This window comes from Gordionus sp. m RMFG-2023, chromosome 5 (assembly GCF_954871325.1).
Source record: "Gordionus sp. m RMFG-2023 chromosome 5, tfGorSpeb1-WG-v2, whole genome shotgun sequence".
Lineage (NCBI taxonomy): Eukaryota > Metazoa > Nematomorpha > Gordioida > Chordodea > Parachordodidae > Gordionus > Gordionus sp. m RMFG-2023.
In genome coordinates, this window is record NC_088779.1 from 18,881,743 (window position 1) to 18,902,773 (window position 21,031).

At 25.4% G+C, this 21,031-nt stretch overlaps 1 protein-coding gene across 6 annotated transcripts; it reads left to right on the plus strand.

The window, feature by feature from the left end:
* Positions 1-9,752: 9,752 nt before the first annotated feature.
* On the plus strand, positions 9,753-20,585 carry LOC135930474 (protein VAC14 homolog). 6 transcript variants are annotated; one of them, XR_010572779.1, is made up of 18 exons: positions 9,753-9,969; positions 10,043-10,193; positions 10,627-10,806; positions 11,146-11,376; positions 11,680-11,798; positions 12,399-12,538; positions 12,607-12,787; positions 13,484-13,665; positions 14,047-14,101; positions 14,755-14,893; positions 14,950-15,015; positions 15,064-15,242; positions 18,289-18,446; positions 18,665-18,774; positions 19,445-19,567; positions 19,617-19,696; positions 20,129-20,158; positions 20,212-20,297. XR_010572779.1 is itself a non-coding variant. In XM_065467274.1 (18 exons), exons 1-18 carry the CDS (start codon positions 9,815-9,817, stop codon positions 20,509-20,511), a joined length of 2,529 nt encoding a protein of 842 aa, XP_065323346.1. In that variant the 5' UTR covers positions 9,753-9,814; the 3' UTR covers positions 20,512-20,585. The 6 variants fall into 6 exon arrangements, 3 of the variants coding, with proteins under 3 accessions (XP_065323346.1, XP_065323347.1, XP_065323348.1); XM_065467274.1 differs by adding an exon at positions 20,397-20,585 and having other exon boundaries at positions 19,445-19,563; positions 20,129-20,297; XM_065467275.1 differs by having other exon boundaries at positions 19,445-19,563.
* The last annotated feature ends 446 nt before the right edge of the window (positions 20,586-21,031 follow it).

Sequence of the window (21,031 nt, forward strand, 5' to 3'; positions counted from 1 at the left end):
AATTATAATTATTTAATTTTTGTTATAATTGATATTTGTGATTAACAAAATAAAATGTTTCATTTATTTACACAAATTCATTAGTAGTATGTGTAAAACTCGAAGTTTTGAATGAGAGATATTCTCCAAATGTAATTAATAATTATTAAGATCAAGAATTGAGGATAACTAATTAATTTATTAAAATATAGTTACTCGATAATCATTATATTATAAAATAAAAAAAACTAACGTTAAAAAAATCAAACAAAAATATAAAATTATAAAACTTTTATTTATTAATTATTTTTTTTGGATATCATTATCATACTAATTGTAATATTTCAAATAATTTCACATATCAGATAACATAGGAGAATTCATAACTCTTTTTAATAAAATAAGATAACAATATATATAGATCCAGTAATCACATTATAATAGATGCTATCAGTGCTAGGTAGTTAACCTCACCCACTATTATATTTTTTATCATAAATAATATATATAATCATTATAACCATAGCTAATTGACTAATATAATAATTCATAATGTATAAATAGTATATTTCAATATATTCCTACGTTACTAAGTTAACTTTAAATACTAAAATTTCATAATTGTCATTTTATATGATTAAAATTTAAACATTTCAATTACCTTTACAATTTTGATATTCAAGTTTTCTTCAATTATACAATAACTTTTATTTTCTTTTAATAGACGCTTTGACATTATGACCAGTTGCTATTATTGATTTCAAAGTTATCTAATGTATTTTTAGATATATCTATAGTAAATGTAAATGATAAGTAAATCCATAAATAAAGCATAAAATAAAATAAAAATAGTTGATTAAGATGAAAAATATAATGCTGATGGAAAATAGGATTTCCAGTGTTAAGCCAATTAAGTGTTGATGAAAGAATTTGCATAATGAATTATATTATCCAAGAAAATTTGTAGCATAACTTTTGAAATTTTTTGATAAAATAGTATACCCTATTATTTTAAATGTTGTCCAAGCAATTTATATTGAATCTTGGCATTTTATCTAATTTCATATTTTCTGTAAAAATGGAACATTTATAAAGTTATAAAAAAATGTAACTGGCTTTCTTAAAGCACTTGAGGATATAATTAAAAGTTGAAAACTATTAGGTTAAATGATAAAGATGCTTCTGATACTGCTAATAATTTTGTGCATCAATTTCGAAAACTCCTTTTACTAATTTAATAAATTATATTTTTTAAAAAAAAAATTGATCTCAATACATATCTTCAACGTTAAAAATCTAAATTTGGCTTTTTCCACAGATATTTGCCAAGCCATCTTAATTTTTTTATGTTTTCATGATAAAATTAAAATCGATAACCGTAAGTTTATCATCGATGACACTATGGTTTCAGAATTAAGTGAATATTATAAATATTAATTTTCTTAACTTTATTAAAAACAATCATAGTCCCTCATTTATAGTTAGCGGAAATTTCCGATGAGTTATATAAAATATGTTGTATTTTCGTATTCTTAGCCGCGAATTTAAGAATACTGATAAGGGGACCCTTCAGTCATAGTTACTTTCTTTCTAAATGCAGGTATTTTTTATGAATGTGATAATATTGGAAGAATAGGCAGTTAGAATTAATGCCAGACACGTTGCATAAATTTTCTATGGGGAGGGGGGTGGGATAATTTTTTTAATATGATTTTTTTTTGAACATTAAAAATTCATTAGAATCATCATATAAAATTTATTAGAACCAATCATATCCCAAAATATGACAATTTCTAAAACAAATAATAAAACACTGGGAAGTAAATACTATGAGAAATAACGTCAAAAAAGTAACGTCGTTATCTTTTTGAGAAAAGGAACGCCATTCATTGCTCCTTCTAGAGGTAACGAGTAACGGTAACGCGTTTCATTTTTAGTAACGGTAACGCAAAACGTAACTCATTACTTTAATTTTTTCTTGAAAAATATTGAAAAAAACATATTTTATTGTATTATAAAATTATCTTTATTTATTCTTTAAATTTTATAAATAATTTAAGCAGAGTTTTTAAGTCAGATTCCAAATTCCTTCATTTTTATTTAAAATTTTTGTTATTAACCCAACTCAAACATTTCCTCAATTGTGAAATAAACATGGGCAGTCTCGAAAGTGTGCAGCCATAAAGGAAAAATTGGGAAGATATCTGATACAGGTTATATTATATCAAGAGGGAACCGTGAAATTAATAGTCTTATTAAGGAGAATAATCAATTTGACGAATCTTGTAATAAATCAAGATTGCAGAGATTTTCAGATAATGATAAGTTGTTCATATATATATATTTTGTATGGTAGTGTTAATTAAAAAATAATATGTATATATATGATTTTAAATTTTATGAAACCTGTTGCTATGGCTCTTTCGATTTTAGAACATATGGGTTATCTCATCCCACAATAACCATTATAATATTAAAGCTTAGAAAAATTGCTTTAAAATTTCAAGTAGCCACTTATTAATGCAATCCTGCAAGATATAAATAAAAGGTATACGAAATATTGTTTACAATTTATATTTTGATTATATTTATCTTCAATGATTCTAACACATCTATAAAGATGAATATTTATATCATCACCAATAACTCACCCGCTATTTAAATTGGATTGGCTCTGATTTAAATCATAGGTCAGTGAATATAAAGATTGAGCTTATTTCCACTTTGAGAACTTGATAAAGAAAAATCAGACTTTGATTCGTTTAAAAGACAACACACATACCAGATTATTTTTGGATAAAGATAAAAAATTGATGAGGATTTTGAAGATTTTTTCAAGATGATCTGTTAAGCTTTTTTTCTAAATAAGGATTATTCTTTAATTTTTAATAAATTCCTAATTTTTATTTACTCTTCCATCCTCGGCGCCAGTTGAACAAGATGTGTTGAGTTGAGCACTCTCTTGTTTATCTGATCAAAATTTTGGAAATCAATTTTAAATATAAATATCTTATCTGATAATATATTATTTTTGCATAATTTTATTTAAATTATATATAGGAAAAACAATTATTTTATAATTATATTTATGTTATATATAGGGAATTTTCGTTAATATTTAATTTTGAGTAACGCGTTACTTTTTGAATAGCCAGTAACGGGCGTCCCTTTTTTTCATAAGGTAATGAGAATGTCAGCGCTTTAACTTTTTTCAGCGTAACAAGTACTAGAAAATAATATTGTTAAAAAATATTATCGCTAATCCAGTATGTAAATCACAATAAAATATAGAATTAAAACTATATGATGATTTAAAAAATAAATCAAAATATCACTCATAAATGGAAATTAAATCTTCTTTGCGAAGGCACCAATTATTTAATAATTTGTTATGTAAATGAGGATTTAATCTATACTATATTAAATAAAGCTAATTTTGATAAATTTTCTGATATATTTTTGAGAAAGGGTTTTATGAATAAATGTTTCCCTCATTTATACTTGTACTAATTGGTATTGTTGATAAAATATACAGTAATCTCTTATATAATAAAAGGCGCCATATTTTGCGCATTGTTTGCCATATTTTATGGCCAAATGTAACAATATTAGGATTTGGAAGCGAACTCAGGACCAGCAGCGTCACTAGGAGGGAGCGCGCAGACTCGATCCCTTTGAAAATTATTTGAATAACCCCCTGAAAATTTATTTTTTAATGGTTCCCTAATAGACCCCTGAATGAAAAAAATTTTTTGATAGCCAGTAAACGATTTTTGAAATTATTTTTAAAAAATTAACAAGACTATATAAATTTTTATATAATGAGTACTATTTAAATTATTAGATTAATATTATAAATTATATTTTCCCTTCCAAATAATCAAGCATTTACAGTTAAAGCTTGATAGATTTTTATTATTTAAAATATTTTATAGACCTAATTAAATAATTATAATCTTTATTAATTGAAAATAAATTCAATTTAATATTGTTATTTTGTGTTAGCCAAGTTCAAAATCACTAATCAACTATAATATTCCTTTTTAAAATTTACTATACCTCTTTCTTAGAAAAGTTCCAAGATCCAAATATACGAAACTTCTTTGTTAAAACTCTAAGTATATCTAATTAAAAAATCTTTTACTAGCTTATTTAATTTTTATTAGATAATGAAGAAAGAGGAGATAGATTTTAAGAGGAATGTTCTAAATAATGGAAGTAATTAGACAAGAGAAGAGAAGAGAAGAGAAGAGAGAGAGAAGAGAAGAGAAGAGAAGAGAGAGAAGAGAAGAGAAGAGAAGAGAAGAGAAGAGAAGAGAAGAGAAGAGAGAGAAGAGAGAGAAGAGAGAGAAGAGAGAGAGAAGAGAAGAGAAGAAGAAGAGAAGAGAAGAGAGAGAAGAGAAGAGAAGAGAAGAGAAGAGAAGAAGAAGAGAAGAGAGAGAAGAGAGAGAGAGAGAGAGAGAAGAGAAGAGAAGAGAAGAGAAGAGAAGAGAAGAAGAGAAGAGAAGAGAAGAGAAGAGAGAGAAGAAGAGAAGAGAAGAGAAGAGAGAGAAGAGAAGAGAAGGCGGTATTGGAGTTGAACAAAATATTTTAATTAAAACATCGTTTACTTATTTATTTTATATTTATTAGTAATGAAGAAAAAAGAGATATTGATTATGAGTAAGCTTTAAATAATGGAAATGGAAACAATATTGATGTTGATAATATTTTAGACAAAGGAAGATGAGGTAATGAAAGAATTGTAATTATTAATTCTGAGAGATATAAATATTGAAAGAAAAAAGGTTAAGAGAAAGAAAATAGGCAAATTAATTTTTATATAAGATATTTCATTTATAAAATAATAGAAGCTATATTAATCTGAAGATATCTCTAATAATATTATATTATCTATTGTAATTGAAGATAAATTAAATATAACATGGAATCTGATGAGGATGATTGTAGTAGCAACAATTTATATAAAGGTAAATTGCATAATGAAGGTGTAGAAATATATATCACTAGAACTCATATAAAATTTATACAAATAATATTAATCATATATATATTCCTTTAACAACATCATAATAATCAATTATAAAATCCATAACACCCTATCATTCTAAAACTTTACTCTATCTCCGAAAACCACATGAATCGGATTGATAATTTTTAGGCTGCATTCATAGTGGAAACGGATCCGTTTTTACATCCGTTCCGTCAAAAGTCAAACTCATTAAAAATGATATAAATGTTCATAGACTATAAAAAAATTGTAAGTAACGTTATAACGCTCTATAAGATTTGCCGGATCAAAAAGTCAAAATGTTTTGACTTCAAAATTGTTTTTAAGACGGAAGGTATCGGAACGGACGCACTATGAACATATATATCATTTTTAATGAGATTGACTTTAGACGGAACGGATGTAAAAATCGGATCCGTCTCCACTATGAATGCAGCCTTAGATATCCATCTCCGTTATCGGTAGATAATCACTACAGAAGGAAAAAGAGAAAATGTTTTTTGTATCACTTTTGTCATTCTTAACTTGCAAAATTTTATTATAATCTTGCAATCCCAAATATTTAATACTATAATGAATAAATAAATATTTTATATTAAAAAATATTATAGCTTACCAAATGCTTTTTATTATTTTACCTATTATTTATGCTTGTATTAATACAGAGTTTCCAAATTTCAATATAAAAAGTATAATATATTAAATAAAAAGCGGACTGATGGCCCGCAAAAAAAGGAGGCATATAATTTTTTCAGTTGAACCCCTAATGTAAAGGATAGTGACACGCCTGCTCAGGACTAAATCGATAAATTATTTGTTGCAGAATATTAGCGCCAAGCCCATAGCGTTATGCACGGGTTTTCAAATTTTATTGATTTATTTATTTTTAAAGTTGTCCCTTTTTTGGTCATATGAAGATAGAGTGTACAAAATAGGTATCAATCGATAGCCAATCAAAAAATCTATCTAACAGGACGTCAACTCTCACCTTGTAATATTTTAATCAATATAAAATTTCAATATAGGTGTCAAATGAAAGAGAATAAAAATATTTTTTGACTCAAATAACAGTATACTATTGGTCTTAATAGGTTATACTTGGTCTGAGAAGGAAGGGGGGGGGGGGGTAAATTTTTTTTTAAAATATGGATATCAAATAAAAGGTAATAAAAATATTGAGATGTTTAAAAGGTTATGTGAAAAGTTAAAATATTTAAAATAAATATATTTTATTTTAACAAATTATGTTTTAATTCAAAAGATAATACAATTCTAAAATGATATGTATATATTAATCAAAAATACATTAACGATAATACCATTCAATTAACATACCATTGAGTTAATTATAACCTCAAACAAAAATTTAATTTATTTATACATTACAAATATCTTGATTGTAATTATAATTTTCACTCTAAGTGATATTTCATTCAACAATCAAGTGAAAGCTAATTTAAAAATGTTCTAACTCAATTCACTTGGGTTTAATAGGTTGTACTAAGGTCTGAAGAAGGGAGGTATGGGAGTGTAAAAAAAATTGGATATTGTTATCAAATAAAAGGTAACATCCATCATCAAATTAAGGATAAAATTCTTATTCCCCGTAATTCTTGACGAGCTATCTACTAGTTTAACTATATTTGGGAAAAAATTACAGACAATATTTTATAGTATGCAATGCTTTCATGTTTATTGGTAGATTTTTATTAAAATCAATCTTTCATACCAAAATTTTAAATTCTGAAAATAATCAGAAATCAGATATGCTTTCAAAAACGTTTATATCACCCGAATAAAATTTAGCTAAATATTTAATTTCAATATAATTTCATGGTTTTACACCGGGGAAAGGCATGACAGATGCAATTCTTGTGGAGAGACAAAAACAAGAGAAATATCTTGCAATGGAAGGAATAAAACGGTATTATGCATTTGTTGATTTGGAGAAGGCATGATAGGGTGCCGGGTGCCACGCGAGGTTACTAGTTAGGCCTTGAGAAAACCAGATTGGAAGAATAGTTGGTTATGGTAGTGATGGCAATGTATGTGGGAGCACAAACTGTGACGCGGACGGATGATGGAGATAGTGAAAGCTTATCTATGAGTCCAGTAATGGATGTGATGGCTAGAGAGATCCGTGAAACACTTCCATGGGAGCTATTATATGCAGATGACTTTGTATTAATTCCAAACAGTGAAGAAGAATTGAGGAGGGATAAAATTAGTAAAGTAAAAGTCTCTCTGAAGTTAAAGGGGAAAGTTTACGTAAGCAATGTGAGAATTTGTTTAGTTTATGGCGCCTGAACATTAGCAATGAAGGGGCCCACAAAGCCAAAGAACAAAGATGAGGGACATTAAAACAGTTATGAAGCTGAAATTGTGGTTAAAGAAGGGTAAATTTATTAGTGTTAACAAAAGAGAAAATTGTATATCTAAATTGTACCGGAGAATAATTTTTGGAACATTTTTTAAAAATGGGGTAATACTGAAAATCTTTCGAGTTACGTTTCAGGAATTACAAAAAATGATTATGGATACGAAAATATGTCAAAATGTGCCTAAAATTTTAGACAATAAAAATATGGTAAATAATCAAGAAATAGGAAAAATTCATAATTCGGAACTAGATATTGTATTAAAAACTGATAGTGATGACACACATTTAGAGATAGAAAATAAAATAAGGAAGGAAGAAATTAGAATATAGTGAGCGAAATGTAAAGAACGAAGAAATCGGGTTTTTGGAAAATAAAGTTCAAGATAATGTTATATTTAGAAAATTTTATAAATAATATTTTGGAAATTACGGGAAATATCAAAATAATGGATGAAAAAATTTGTCAGGGTTTGCCTGAAATTATAAATATTAAATGTGACGATATATATATTAAATATGAAAGAAATAGATGAAATTCTTGATTTGGAAGTCGATAATATTTCAGAAACTAATGACGAAGATCTTAAGTCGCAAATGGACAATAAAATAACTGAAGAGAAATCTGATAGTAATATAATATGTGATAAAATTTATAATCAAATATGGATAGGGGAAAATTTCCTGTATCACTAAAATTCCCGGCGAAATTTGTAAGAAAAAAAAGGAAGAACAAAAATGTAAAGAAACATGAAATAAGCCAAAGTACATGTGGAAGAAATGTAAACTTTAAAAGAGACTTGAATAACAACGGAAAATTAAATCCTGATTAAATTGGAAAGAATTTCAATGTCACTTTTCTATATCGTTTTGATATCGTATGTGTTCTACCGTGGTAATTTTATTGGGAAATTAAAGTATTAAAGAGATATATAGAAAGTTTTGAATATAATGAATTTTAAATTAAAATGTCTAAAAATAAATTATTAAAAATATGAGGGTCAATGTGCAAATTAAAATGGTTGGAAAAGTTATTAATGAGGGAATGCTACTATTGATTTTATTCTTTGTGAATATTCTCGTAAAAACAAGGTTCGATTGAAATTAACGGGATGGAATCACATGGGATGTGGAGTAGGCAAATTGTTTAAATCATGAGATAAAGTTAATATTAAAGATTTTTGAAGTTGAATGAAAGTATTTTTTTTTCATGGTTATTATGAAAATGTAAGTGAATCTCATTTTAAACTGCTTAAAATTTATTCGGTTGAAATTAATAAGTGGATCTCATACTAAATTCCAATGAAAAGATTTGAAAAAATCCTATTTGCAGTTCAATTGGATCTTCTAGTTTTCTTTTAAGCAATACAATTAGAGGCTCTTTATTATCGTTTAATATTGGACACAATGAATTGGAGGCATTTTTATTGATGCCCGTTGAAAAATAATTTTTGATTCAAATAGAACTCGGATATATATTTATTTGCCCTAAAGTTGTAAGTTAATGCGAGATTCATTATCTTAAAAATTGTATAATATTCGCTTAATAATTCACTATTTAGATTCTATTTGGGAAACTATAAATGCAATATGATTGATTTTATGTTATACAATAAGGATTATACTCGGCGCGGCTCAACGGGATGTATGTAGATTTTATAGTGCAATAAGTAATAATTTTATATTGGCGTGTAATATATATATTATATCAGTAATTGCGATAAATATATATTTATATGTTCAGTTTGTATTATTTTATATGTGCGCTGAAAATAAAATATGGGATTCTTTCATATGAGTCTTTTTTAAGTAAAAATATGATAATTGTAATATTGTGTTTAACCATCGTTTGAAACATTTTCGCCCAAAAATATAAGAAATAGAAAAAACATATATATGAACTAGCCATAAGGGGTCCCAGACGAATGCAGGGTAAGACCGCAAATGAAAGTATAGGGCTAAGCCCTTATAAAAATAAGGTAGCTAGAAAACACTTGCCCACAAGGCCGTAGCATTGCCAGTCCACCTCTGCAGATTAAGATTGTTAGCAAAATCATATTATTTAAATCTTGAATGCAATAGATTTTGACATGCTAATGAAAACATTTACTGTAAGAAATTAAATTTAATATTATAAAAATATTAATTAATAAAATGTAGAACACATTTGCATAAATATTTAGAATTTGGAAAATATTTATTGCTGTTCGTTTTAAATGGGAATTTGTTTTATGATGTTTCAATTGAAAACAAATAAAATAAAATAAATGTTGCTTGATATTTTATTTCTTCATAATATTAGTGTTTTTAAACCATTTTTAAGAAAAAGCAAATGTTGTTTATAATTGACATAAATTTTATTAATATTATTTACGACATTAAATATGAGCGATAGTCATATTTCACGTTATGATTTTTTATGAGTTTTACTAAATGTGTCTATAATTATGGAAAATACCAAAATCAATGTAAACAACTTAAACAATAATTTTGAAACCAACGAGGGGAATGATATAGTATGCCCGATATCCAGTAGTTGCCTTCGAAACATAAGTGATAAAGTATATGAAAAAAGAAAATCAGGGGCGTTAGAGATTCAAAAGTCATTATTTAATGCTCAATATTTTATGAAAATGATCGGCAGTTTTATATATATATTTTTTTTATATTTATAGATTGGTCAAAAACTTAGTTATAATAAATGATAAAAGGGTAATAAATAATGTGATTCAAACTTTAAACAATGATTTTATCATGTCCCATAATGTTAATGCAAGAAAAGGAGGTTGTATAAGCTTAGCTGCAACTGCTATTGGATTAGAAAAAGTATATAGAATATTCTTTTTTTTTAAAATAATGGGTTTTTTGTAATCAGTAATATATATATGAATAAGATGTGCTCAATATAAATTGATATAATATAGTTATGATAATTCAAATCTTTAAAAGTTAATAATATTTGATAATTAATATTTTAGTGATAACTTATGATATATGATTAATATTATAAATATTTTTATTTATATTTGTCAAATGGATTTAAAATGCCATATTCAATATAACTATTAAATATAGCTTGGTTTAATTTATCAAATATTTTATAAATTAATTAAATATTTTCTTTATATGTTACTTAAATTGTGAGAATATTTTGCTTGGTTAGTTTCAAGATTAGCAAAAAAGGCCACCATATAATGGACTATGATAAATCATTTTTCAAGATTTTACCACTTTTCTCTAAAAAATTATTTATGAACAGTTTGTTACTGGTTATGTTTCAAGTCTAGTTAATCCTGTGGTGTCATGTTTTTATGATTCTGATAATGGTGTCAGATATTATGCATGTGAGGCACTCTACAACATTGTTAAAGTTTGCAGATCAGCTATACTTGTCTCTCACGAAAACACTCTAAAGGAAGTCTTCATTGGTTTGAGTAAGGTAAATATATTTCCTCTCATTTGTGTTAGTAATTAGATTCTTTAAATTTTTTACTAATATACAGATCTATGAATACTGTAAAAAATATAAAATTTAGTGAATTATTAATGAATCATTTTATATTTCATTGATAATTGATAACAATTTATTGAAATGCAAAAGGTTAAAATATTAAAAATGAATCATTATTAAATTGGAATTTTTTGTAATCAATCTTATTAATTCAAATCATTAAACATGTAGATCTACTAGAAGATGTAATACATTATATAATCTTTAATATACTTTTAGATAAACAAAAAATATATAATTAGAATAGATTTTCATATTTTTTTTAAGCTAGCTTGTGATACAGATTTAAATGTGCAGAATGGGTCACAGCCTCTAGATCGACTATTGAAAGATATTATAATTGAAAATCAACAAACAAACACTTCTAAATATAGTTCTTCTAATGCCGTTAATAAAAATATCAAGAATAATGATGAATTAATAAAAAATTTGATTGATATGCTAAAGGATATGATTTACACTAAAAATTCATTTGGTCGGCAATTCGTAGTTTCCTGGGTAATATATTTTGCTCCCTGATTATTATATTAGTATTTTCTCCACTTATGGGATATCATGTAATTATCACAGATGTAAAAAAAACTGAAAAAATAATGTATTTTAAAACAACTATATTCCTTGTTATTTTTGTGGAAAGAGCTTCTTTTTTAATCTCTAGATAATTAAAATACTATAAAGAACTATATTTTATTATAGTAGAAGGGTAAGACACGATTTATTACCTTAACAAAAATGTATATATTTATTTATTATTTTTATGATAATAAAAATTGATATTTTGCTCATTTTTTTAAATAAAAGTTATCCCTTCTAAACGATATTACTCAAGATCAGAATAAGCTCCTAACTTTGAACTTGCCAAAACTATTAGATGGACTTTTATTGATTTTAGATGACGAAAATTTACAAGTCAAAAAATCGTAAATTAGTAAAATTATGGAAAAAAAATATTACCCAAAAACAGCCGTTGGAATGGGGGTGGGGGGTTAGTCTATATTAGGCTAAAATTTCTTTAAACTGAGATGATATCATATAATGATATTTATGAATTAAGTAATGTACATTATATATTATATTATGATAATATATAAATTTGTTGCAAATAACTAATTTTTATCAGAGATTCCAAATGGCAAAATTTTTAGGCCCAGTCCAGTGGGGGTTTAGTTCCCATTCAAATTTTGGCTTGGCCTGGCCCAATTTTTAACTATTCACAAGTTAGATCAGCCTTGAAAATTTTTTTTAGATGCATGACCTAAACCTATTTTGTTGTACACCAAAATAAGCAATTATTTATTACCTTGGAGAATGTTAAATAAAATCACTATACTTATGAATTATCATTTCTATGAAATATCAGAATTCATCAGTTATATATATAAAAAATGTTTTTCTGGGCCCATTCATTTTTGGCTGGGCATTGCAGATCTCTGATTCTTATAATATTTGCTCTTAATTGCACAAAGTGAATCTAAAATTCTTGTAACAGATTATTGTAAAATTTATTTATTATTAAAAAGTTGCCAAAATTTGTTGCAACAGTTTCTTAATGAGATATCTACTTCATCAGAATCCAACAATACCATGACATCCTCTTTGTTAAACCAAATGGATGCTCCTACGTTAATCAACATCTTGATCATTCATTGCAAATCAAACAGTTATTTTTTAATATAAATTTTGATTTTATTATTATTTATAAAATCATTCTAACATCATATTTTTTAGATGAATTTACTCAAGAAATCGCATTGAGCTGGATTAAAACTTTTGTCATAAAATTGTCCTCCGACTCAAACCTCAATCAAAATTTATTACCATTTTTCCCATCAATTTTAGCTGCAACACTGCCTTGTTTGCGAAAAACTGACGACCTTAATAATAATAACATTAATAATGCCAAGAAAAAATATCCCTTTTTTAAAAAAATTGACTAAAATTTTATTAATATTTTTATTTTATAAATGGTTGGACATATTTTTTGAGCTGCATATTTTTCCATTTTTGGTGAATACACTACTTTTTAAAGCTTCACAATAAATATTGTTGCCTGTGAACAGGTATGTGTCCGTTTACAAGATAAAAAATACACATTATAACTTATCTCGTTTTGACTGGCATATAGGTATGTTCAAATTAGATAATATATTCCAAATTTCTTTTATATCATTTATGATAATTTTTTGAATGTTAAATGTTGTCTATTTTTTGAAGAATGACATTGAAAATTAGATTATAATCTTATCTCTAGGAATTGTTAATGGTCTTTATAGTTTTATAAAAATAAATAAAAATCTTTTATACATCTTAATTAATCACTTTATAAATAACAAGCTATAAGTTAGAGTTGTAATATAAATATTTTAAAATGTTTTTTTAATTAAATTGCATTCTGGATATTTTATCTAATCTTGATATTTAATCCAGAATTTTATGGTTCTTACGCGTATATAATTTTCTAAATTATTTTTTTTGAACAAAAAAATAAATATTTTATTCACAAAATTAATGGCATCGATATAATATTAGATACGTCCGGTTTTAATTTAGTTTAATAACAATTTAATGTGATTTCATCCTTAACTAAAATGTCGAAATATTATACGAATATGTCTGAGACTGCTGAAGTAATAAACAAAACTCTTTTAAATCTCATAATCACCTGGGGTCACAATCACAGCATCAACAATAAAATCGATAAATTAACTAATATCTCTGATGGAAAAATTATCGATACCCTGGATACCGGAGCCAAATTAGCTGAAGTTGACTTGAATAAAATAGAAGGTTAAATAATTACTATGCATTTCATAATTTAAATTGCAACGAATATTAAACTTTTAATAAAAAAATAAAAGTCCTCACCTATTTTTAAATTCGCCCATATTAAGAATATTTTTTAGCATAGGGAATATAATATCTCGAAAGTTGGGAATATAATATAATATTTTGACTTGTTTAAGCGATTAATTCGGCTACAGGAAATTTTAAATTGAATAATATTTTGTTACTTAAGATATTAAAATTATTTAGATGATGTATTTGTTTGATTTTTGTAAAAAGTGTCCTAAATTGATTGATAGAATGTATCAAAATTAAAGTTGCAGATATATCTTAATAAACAATATTTTATTGATTGATAATTTACAGATTATAAAATTTAATTAGGTGGAGATAAAAATTCAACAACTATGACCAATGACAACACAACTAAGAAAATCAAGTTAATTCCATATTTTTTTGAGAATATTTAATAAAATAGAGTGTATATTTAAATCTTTTTTATTTTTAAATTACCTTCATTTAATTCAAAAATTTGTATGTTATGTAATTTATGCAAATGCTCAATATGAATGTTTAATATAGATTATTATAAAATTTAAGAAATAAATTATGTAAGTTAAAGCTTCAGATTGGAAATTTTTTTTTATTTCCATTTTTTGTGAATATAAAATAGAAACTCAATTTTTTTTGTTTCTTGATTTCCCCCAGGGTAGTTAAACGGCTCGATTTTTAAAAACTGCTAACCCACCAGAAATATTATGTAAGCCTTGAGTTTTCATTAATAGATGCCCAAATCTTTCTGCCATCTATGAGCAAATTTTCCAGGTTTGCATAATATTTTTAGCCAAAGTATTGGTTAACCGTTTTTAAAAATCTAGCTGTTTAACAACAATACCCAGCCCTAAATCATAGTTCAGTCCGTATAGGTATAAAACATGGTTTATTAAATTTAAGTTCTGATTTTGGTTTATTATGCAATACAATCATGTTTAAATTTGAAGTTTATATTGACTTTTATAATAATTTAAATCGATTATTATTATTTATAAAACGTTTTCTTAATTTATCTTTATTTTGGCTAATTTATCTTAGAAAATTGGTTAAGAGCAATAGTTTGGATATAAGAAATTTAATAATGATTTTAATGTCACACATCCAACACTCCTCAGAGCAAACAAGGCTTTCTGTTCTTAATTGGGTATCCCACCTGTTTACTAATATGCCCGAAAAGGTTTGTGTTTATATTCTATTATTTAATTTAAAGTTTATAACTTATTTATATGATAGATGTATCCACACATAGGCGAAATTTTTCCAGTATTATTAAATACTTTGTTAGATTCATCCGAAGAAGTATGATTTTATTTGTTAGTACTAAATATTTATTACAATTGTAAAAAGGTAGTTTTATTGGATATCAAAGTATTGTCACAAATATCCTCTTTGAGTCATTTTGACAACTTTATTACCAGTTTAGTGGAATTGTTTAAGACCAAGTTTTTCCAAAACAATTCATGTAGCAACATAATTAATCCAACTGTTAATAGTTTTTTTGATAACCGAAGTTCTTTTATCATCAGGTAAATTGAATAAAACTAGTATACTTCCAGGTTCTGGACCTGGTTAAGATTCAACAAAATTGTTTGTTGGACATTTTGCCAGCATGTACTTAACAAGGACCGATTTTTGGATAACCGTTAAAACCTGGTGTATTTTGGACTTGATACTCATTTTGGAAAATAGGTCACTATTAAATTTGTGCATAAATTGCACAAAAACATAGTTAAAATTTCTGAATACAAATCTGGGGCCCAGTACATATAACAAACTCTTTCAAAATAAACGTTTCCCTAAACAACTTTTTTTACAAAAAAAATAACAAGGGTTTTTTTTAAAAAATTTTTATAAACACGAACGCGTTTGATTAGATGATTTGTCACATATTCTTAATTGTCTGTACACTTCTAATAAATTGTTGCTGATTATTGAATTGTTCTATAGGTTTTATTAAAAATATGAGAAAATGGAATTTAAATATTCAAATCATTATTTTTTTTTAAACAAATTGACCAAAATAGAAAAAAATATCTAGGATTAAAATTAAAAACTAAAGCTTTCTTTATAGTAGGACTGTGCCGATCCACAAATTTTTTACCGATCCGATATTTATATTGTTTTTTATTTACCATCTATTTTTGTATCAATGTCATTAAAATTTCAATAATTTTTATTAAAAAAAATCCATCTAACTTTCACGAATGATGTGTTTTTTTTTGTTCTCCAGGAGTTAATTATCTCATTTAAAATGCTTACAATGTTTATGGGGTGGTAGTATTGTTAAACATCTGCATTTAACCGATTTTTAATGGACTAAATCAAGATTTTTATAAAATATTATTACCTAAGCCTCTAAATTTCGCTATTAGAAGTCCAAACTTTTCTGCTACCTTTGGGCAAAATCAATAAGCTTGGGTCAAAATCTTAAGTTAAACGTTTTTAAAAATTGGCTAAATCTAGCCGTTTAACAAGCTGAATGTGACTCGTTAGATGTTTTAAAATTATTTTCTTGTTGCAGACAATATAACAAAATATAGTGTAAATGTTAACTATTTTTTTAAACATTACTAAAATGGATTTTACTTCCTTTCATTTATACATTATTATGAAATTATTTATAAAATAAAAAAATTATATGATTATATAATCATAAAATAACCAAAAACAATAAAAAAAAGATATTGGATCGGATCGATGTTAAAATATATAGGCTCGATCCGATATTTTTTAAAAAAATACGGTACCAATCCGTATTAAATATCGGCACAGCCCTACTTTACAGTCGATGTTACTCAAGCTATATGTAATTTACCAAATGATCGCACAGGCATATAATTTAGCATTATTACTGTAAGCAACATAATGTCACGCTATTTTCGCGGTTACCATAAAAGAGATCTAAATATTATGGAAATATAAAAAAAAATGTTACATACTTTTTTGACACAGTCATTCAAAATGAAAATAAATGCTAGATTTTAATTCACTTTAAATAAATAAATCAATTATTTAAAAACATAAAAATCGAATAATATAACGTTATTTCTTTATAGCAGAGACCAGCATGTCTTGACCCAAAACATGTTAAAAATTGGTATGATTTAATATCAAGGGAAGGCCTAAGAATTTTGAAAAATAAAAATCAGGGCCACAGGCTAAAAAAAATTGAAAATTTAGGTTGGACTGATTTTCAAAAAATTAATTTAAATTATTTAATCAGTTGTAAATGAAGCGTTTACTATTTCATTTACTGCAAATTAATTTTATTTGAAACCATTCGCAAAAATTATTCAAAATAACGAAATTTTAAAAATTTTGGGCTATACCGAAAAATAAAAATATGGACGGGGTAAAATGATAAAATCCCCGGGTTTAAAATTGATAAAATAATTCAAATCTGGACTGCATAAAATTGGTGATCTCTCTGGCATATAATAACGATTGGATGAATAATTAGAGTTTAGACCCCAATATTAAAGTATAAATCTATCTAAATAAAAATTAACTCAAAACATAATTTTATTTAGTCTAAAATTTGGTTAGATGGTCATATTTATCCATACATTTTAGAGCTAACTCAATTGTGATGAAATGATAAGGGATGGATTCTCATTTGAAAAAAAATATATTTATAATTATAAAGATTTTAATATAAATTGTGCAAAATGTAAAATCGAATTCATAATTAATATTTAAAAATAAATAAAGCTGGGAGATTTTAATTTTCAAAGGATTTATTAAATTTTTTAAGTTTTTATCAAGAAGGTAGATTTAGATGTTGAATATAGTAATATAACTTTTAAACGTCATATATATATATTATATATATATAAATTCCTTATATGATTTGATAAAAAATCTTATTAGATCTTTGATACTTAGGCCTCACTTATAGTAAGTACAATAATATGGCATCGCTCTTGATCGCGATGTGTAATACAAGATCAAGTAAAAATCATTCAGTTGCACTGTCATTTTGCGATAATCATCGCATCACTTAAAACCATCATGCTTGTGCTTACTATAATGAGGCCTTAGTCGATAGACCTATAAAAAAATTAAAATTTACAATTTTTTCTTCTTAGAGACAACATCTAAAAAAAATGATGAGTGTTTTGTTAATTTGTATCATTATTTTTTTTACAATTTGCAAAAATTAAATTTTTCAAAAAAGTTATGAATATGAGAAAATAATAAAACACGACACTTAATTAATACACATTTTTCTAAAACTTTTAATATTCATTGTCCATGACTTTGTTAGAAATTTAAACAAATAATGGTTTAGACGGAATACCAAAAATAGAATATTCATTTATATATTTTTTAGTAATTTTGAATAATTCCAATTGAATCTAATTCAATCTATTTGTAGTCTTAATGATGTTAAGTCTTTTTTTAATTAAGAGGAGAAGAGGACTTTAAATATTGAATCAATATTTTAAGCCCATATAATACAGTTTTGCCTTTGAGCTTGAGTTACATTTGGATTATCAGGTTTATCCTATTTTATTAAAAATATTTGCCTACTATGATTTTAAAAGTATTTATGAAAAAAATGAATTTTAGAAAATTATGTCTATATCTTGATCCCTACGATATATACACAAATTTCGCCAAAAATTTATCACAACAATCTGAGAGTATAAATAAAATAACGAATGGGGATATCAATTTGGCTAATGGGAATATTAACAATAAACAAGATAGTTATAATGAAGAAAAAAGTATTAATATTAATAATAAGTTTTATTCTAAATTTATTGGAATTTAGAAAAAATAATTATAATGTAATTTAGGCTTGCTAAAATTGTCAGGTTTAAATAGAAAATATTGTTTATAGTTTATTTAATTATATAGTTATTTTATCTGGCATAATAGCTTTTATAATTAAAAAAAATTAAATATAAGGTTATTATAGTAATAAAAATTATATTTTATCCAGTAAAAAAATTTAAATTTACATCAAAAATGGTTGACTTATTGAACTCGATATTACTAACGACTCCCGAGTTATATACTTTGAGAAATGAATTGAAACGCTTATCGAATCAAGTAAAAATTTATACTATTCTTGTTATTATTATATTTATGAATCTTTGCCCATGTTAGCTTATTTTTTTATATTCGTTTAAAAATCATTCTCTCTCCACCCTGACTTAACCCTTAAGTTTCAAGTTCCGTTTTTACACTCAGTTTGGGACCTGGTCTTAAAGGAGTTTTATATCTGAATATTTTTTAGATGGTTTTTATTTTTGACCCCCTTCCAATCCAGTTATTTGATTCCAGTTTCAGATCCTGTTAATAAACCCAGAAAACATTTTTCATAAAATTTAAACATTGAATTTTTAATAACATATAAATATAAATTGTTATAACTAGTTCCCATTATGATTTCTACAAATTTTAAAGCATAAAAGCAGTTCCAAACTGTGCTTAAATTGCCACTGTAATGACTTGGTGGTAGAAACTTCATTGTGATTATTTCTTCTTGAATTTTAGGAATTCCTCACTAAAAACACCAAGAGTATTTTATTTATAACAAATGGGATAATTATTGCATTCTTATTAGGATTTAGGCTTGAAACTTTAGTACACAAGGGCAGTTTCTTGGTCAAGATAAAAAAGTGATATGGCAGTTGACAGGGGGGAACTGCTCTAGGGCCAAAATTAGGAAGGGTTTTATTTATAACAAAGCTTATATTCGATATATTTAAAAACGTAGAAAAGTTACAAATTATTTGAAAACCTTTATAAACTATGGTGCTACAATCCCATCGCTACATTGGCTTTGTGTTTACTAACTCAAAATTTTGAACATTCCTTTCATTTATTACAATCTTTGTAAGTTAATATATTGATTATCTTATTATTATTAACTGCATACATTTTTTTAGCGGTGATATCAACATAACTGTCGAGTTTTTGGTAGAAATAGACAAACTTATACAATTATTGGAATCACCAGTATTTATGTGTAATTTAAATCATATATATTTTAATTATTTTTTTTATCACTCGTTATTCGTTGTTATTAGATCTTTGCTCTTCTAAATATTATAGAGACCACGGTTTTCTAGAGATATAATTTAGGTTCATCCATTTTTTTGGTTGCTTCTGCTATAATTTTTTTTAATTCATGGTGTAAAGGTCATTCTAAATTGTTAAGATCACTCCACACGAAAAAAAATTTAAGAAAGTAGTGTGCGGAATTATGATGGATTTTATAACCAAATGAAATCTAGTTATTTTATTTGTCGAAATCGGTAATAGGGTAATCTGAACCTTTTTTATTTGACTAATTTATCATAGAAATACAATGATTATTCTCTTATTAATTTTATGATAACTAATTTTAATACTACATAAAAACTGTTATAAAAATCAAATTATTATTAAAAAAAAATAGTTCTAAGGTTAAAACTATTGGAGCCCCAAGGTAATCGATATTTAATTAAAACCTTATATGGACTACTTATGATTTTACCTCAGACCAACGCTTTTCATTCCTTAAACAATAGACTCAAATGCTTGCCTTTCATAAATAATGATTCTATAAAATACGATGATCAAAAAGGGTATAATTACTTTACTATATTATAAGAGAAATTGATTAAATTTTTATTATATAAATCTAAAAAAATATTTTTTTTATTTGAAAAATAATAATATTTAAGACAACTAAAAAAAAATGAAGATACAATGCCACTCCAATCCAAAATATCCTTTGAGGATTTATTATTACATTTTAATGAAATACAATCTCAATATTCGGAAACTGTTAAATTTTAAATAAAAATATTTTAAATTATTTATTTATTTTATAATTTATTTAATAAAATTATTGTATAGATATAAAAATGTAGATATAAAATACCACAGTCTTTTGTTAGCATTACCAATTAAACTTTATGTCGAAACTAATTAGAATTGATAATATTTGGGGAAAATAAGGTGCCAAATATTTTTATTCTACTCCTAGTTTCGAACCAAACTGTGGAATGGGAAGGAATCGTCATAATTAATAAAGGTCAAAGCCTGGACCTAAATAAAAAGACTAAACCGAAAACCGATATTAAAATAAAAAAACCGATAAGACTTATATCAAAAGACCAAGCAGATTTCTTAGAAACTTTGCAAACCTCATTGATCTGGGCCAAAAAAACAAAGGAATTGGGAATTTGGTTTACTTTTAAATGACATTTTTTTTATTTTCAACATTGGTTTCCTTAATATTTTGTTTTACTTTTTCCTTTTTTTGAAACATCAACCACTCGTATTTTTTTTGCTATTGGTTCTTAAAAATGTACTT

Coding starts and splice junctions, on each gene's coding strand:
- LOC135930474 (XM_065467274.1), top strand. CDS start 9,815: ATGGAAAATACCAAAATCAATGTAAACAACTTAAACAATAATTTTGAA. Junction 11,799..12,398: donor AATTTACAAGTCAAAAAATC/GTAAATTAGTAA, acceptor ATTATTAAAAAG/TTGCCAAAATTTGTTGCAAC. Junction 14,894..14,949: donor TTACTAATATGCCCGAAAAG/GTTTGTGTTTAT, acceptor TTTATATGATAG/ATGTATCCACACATAGGCGA.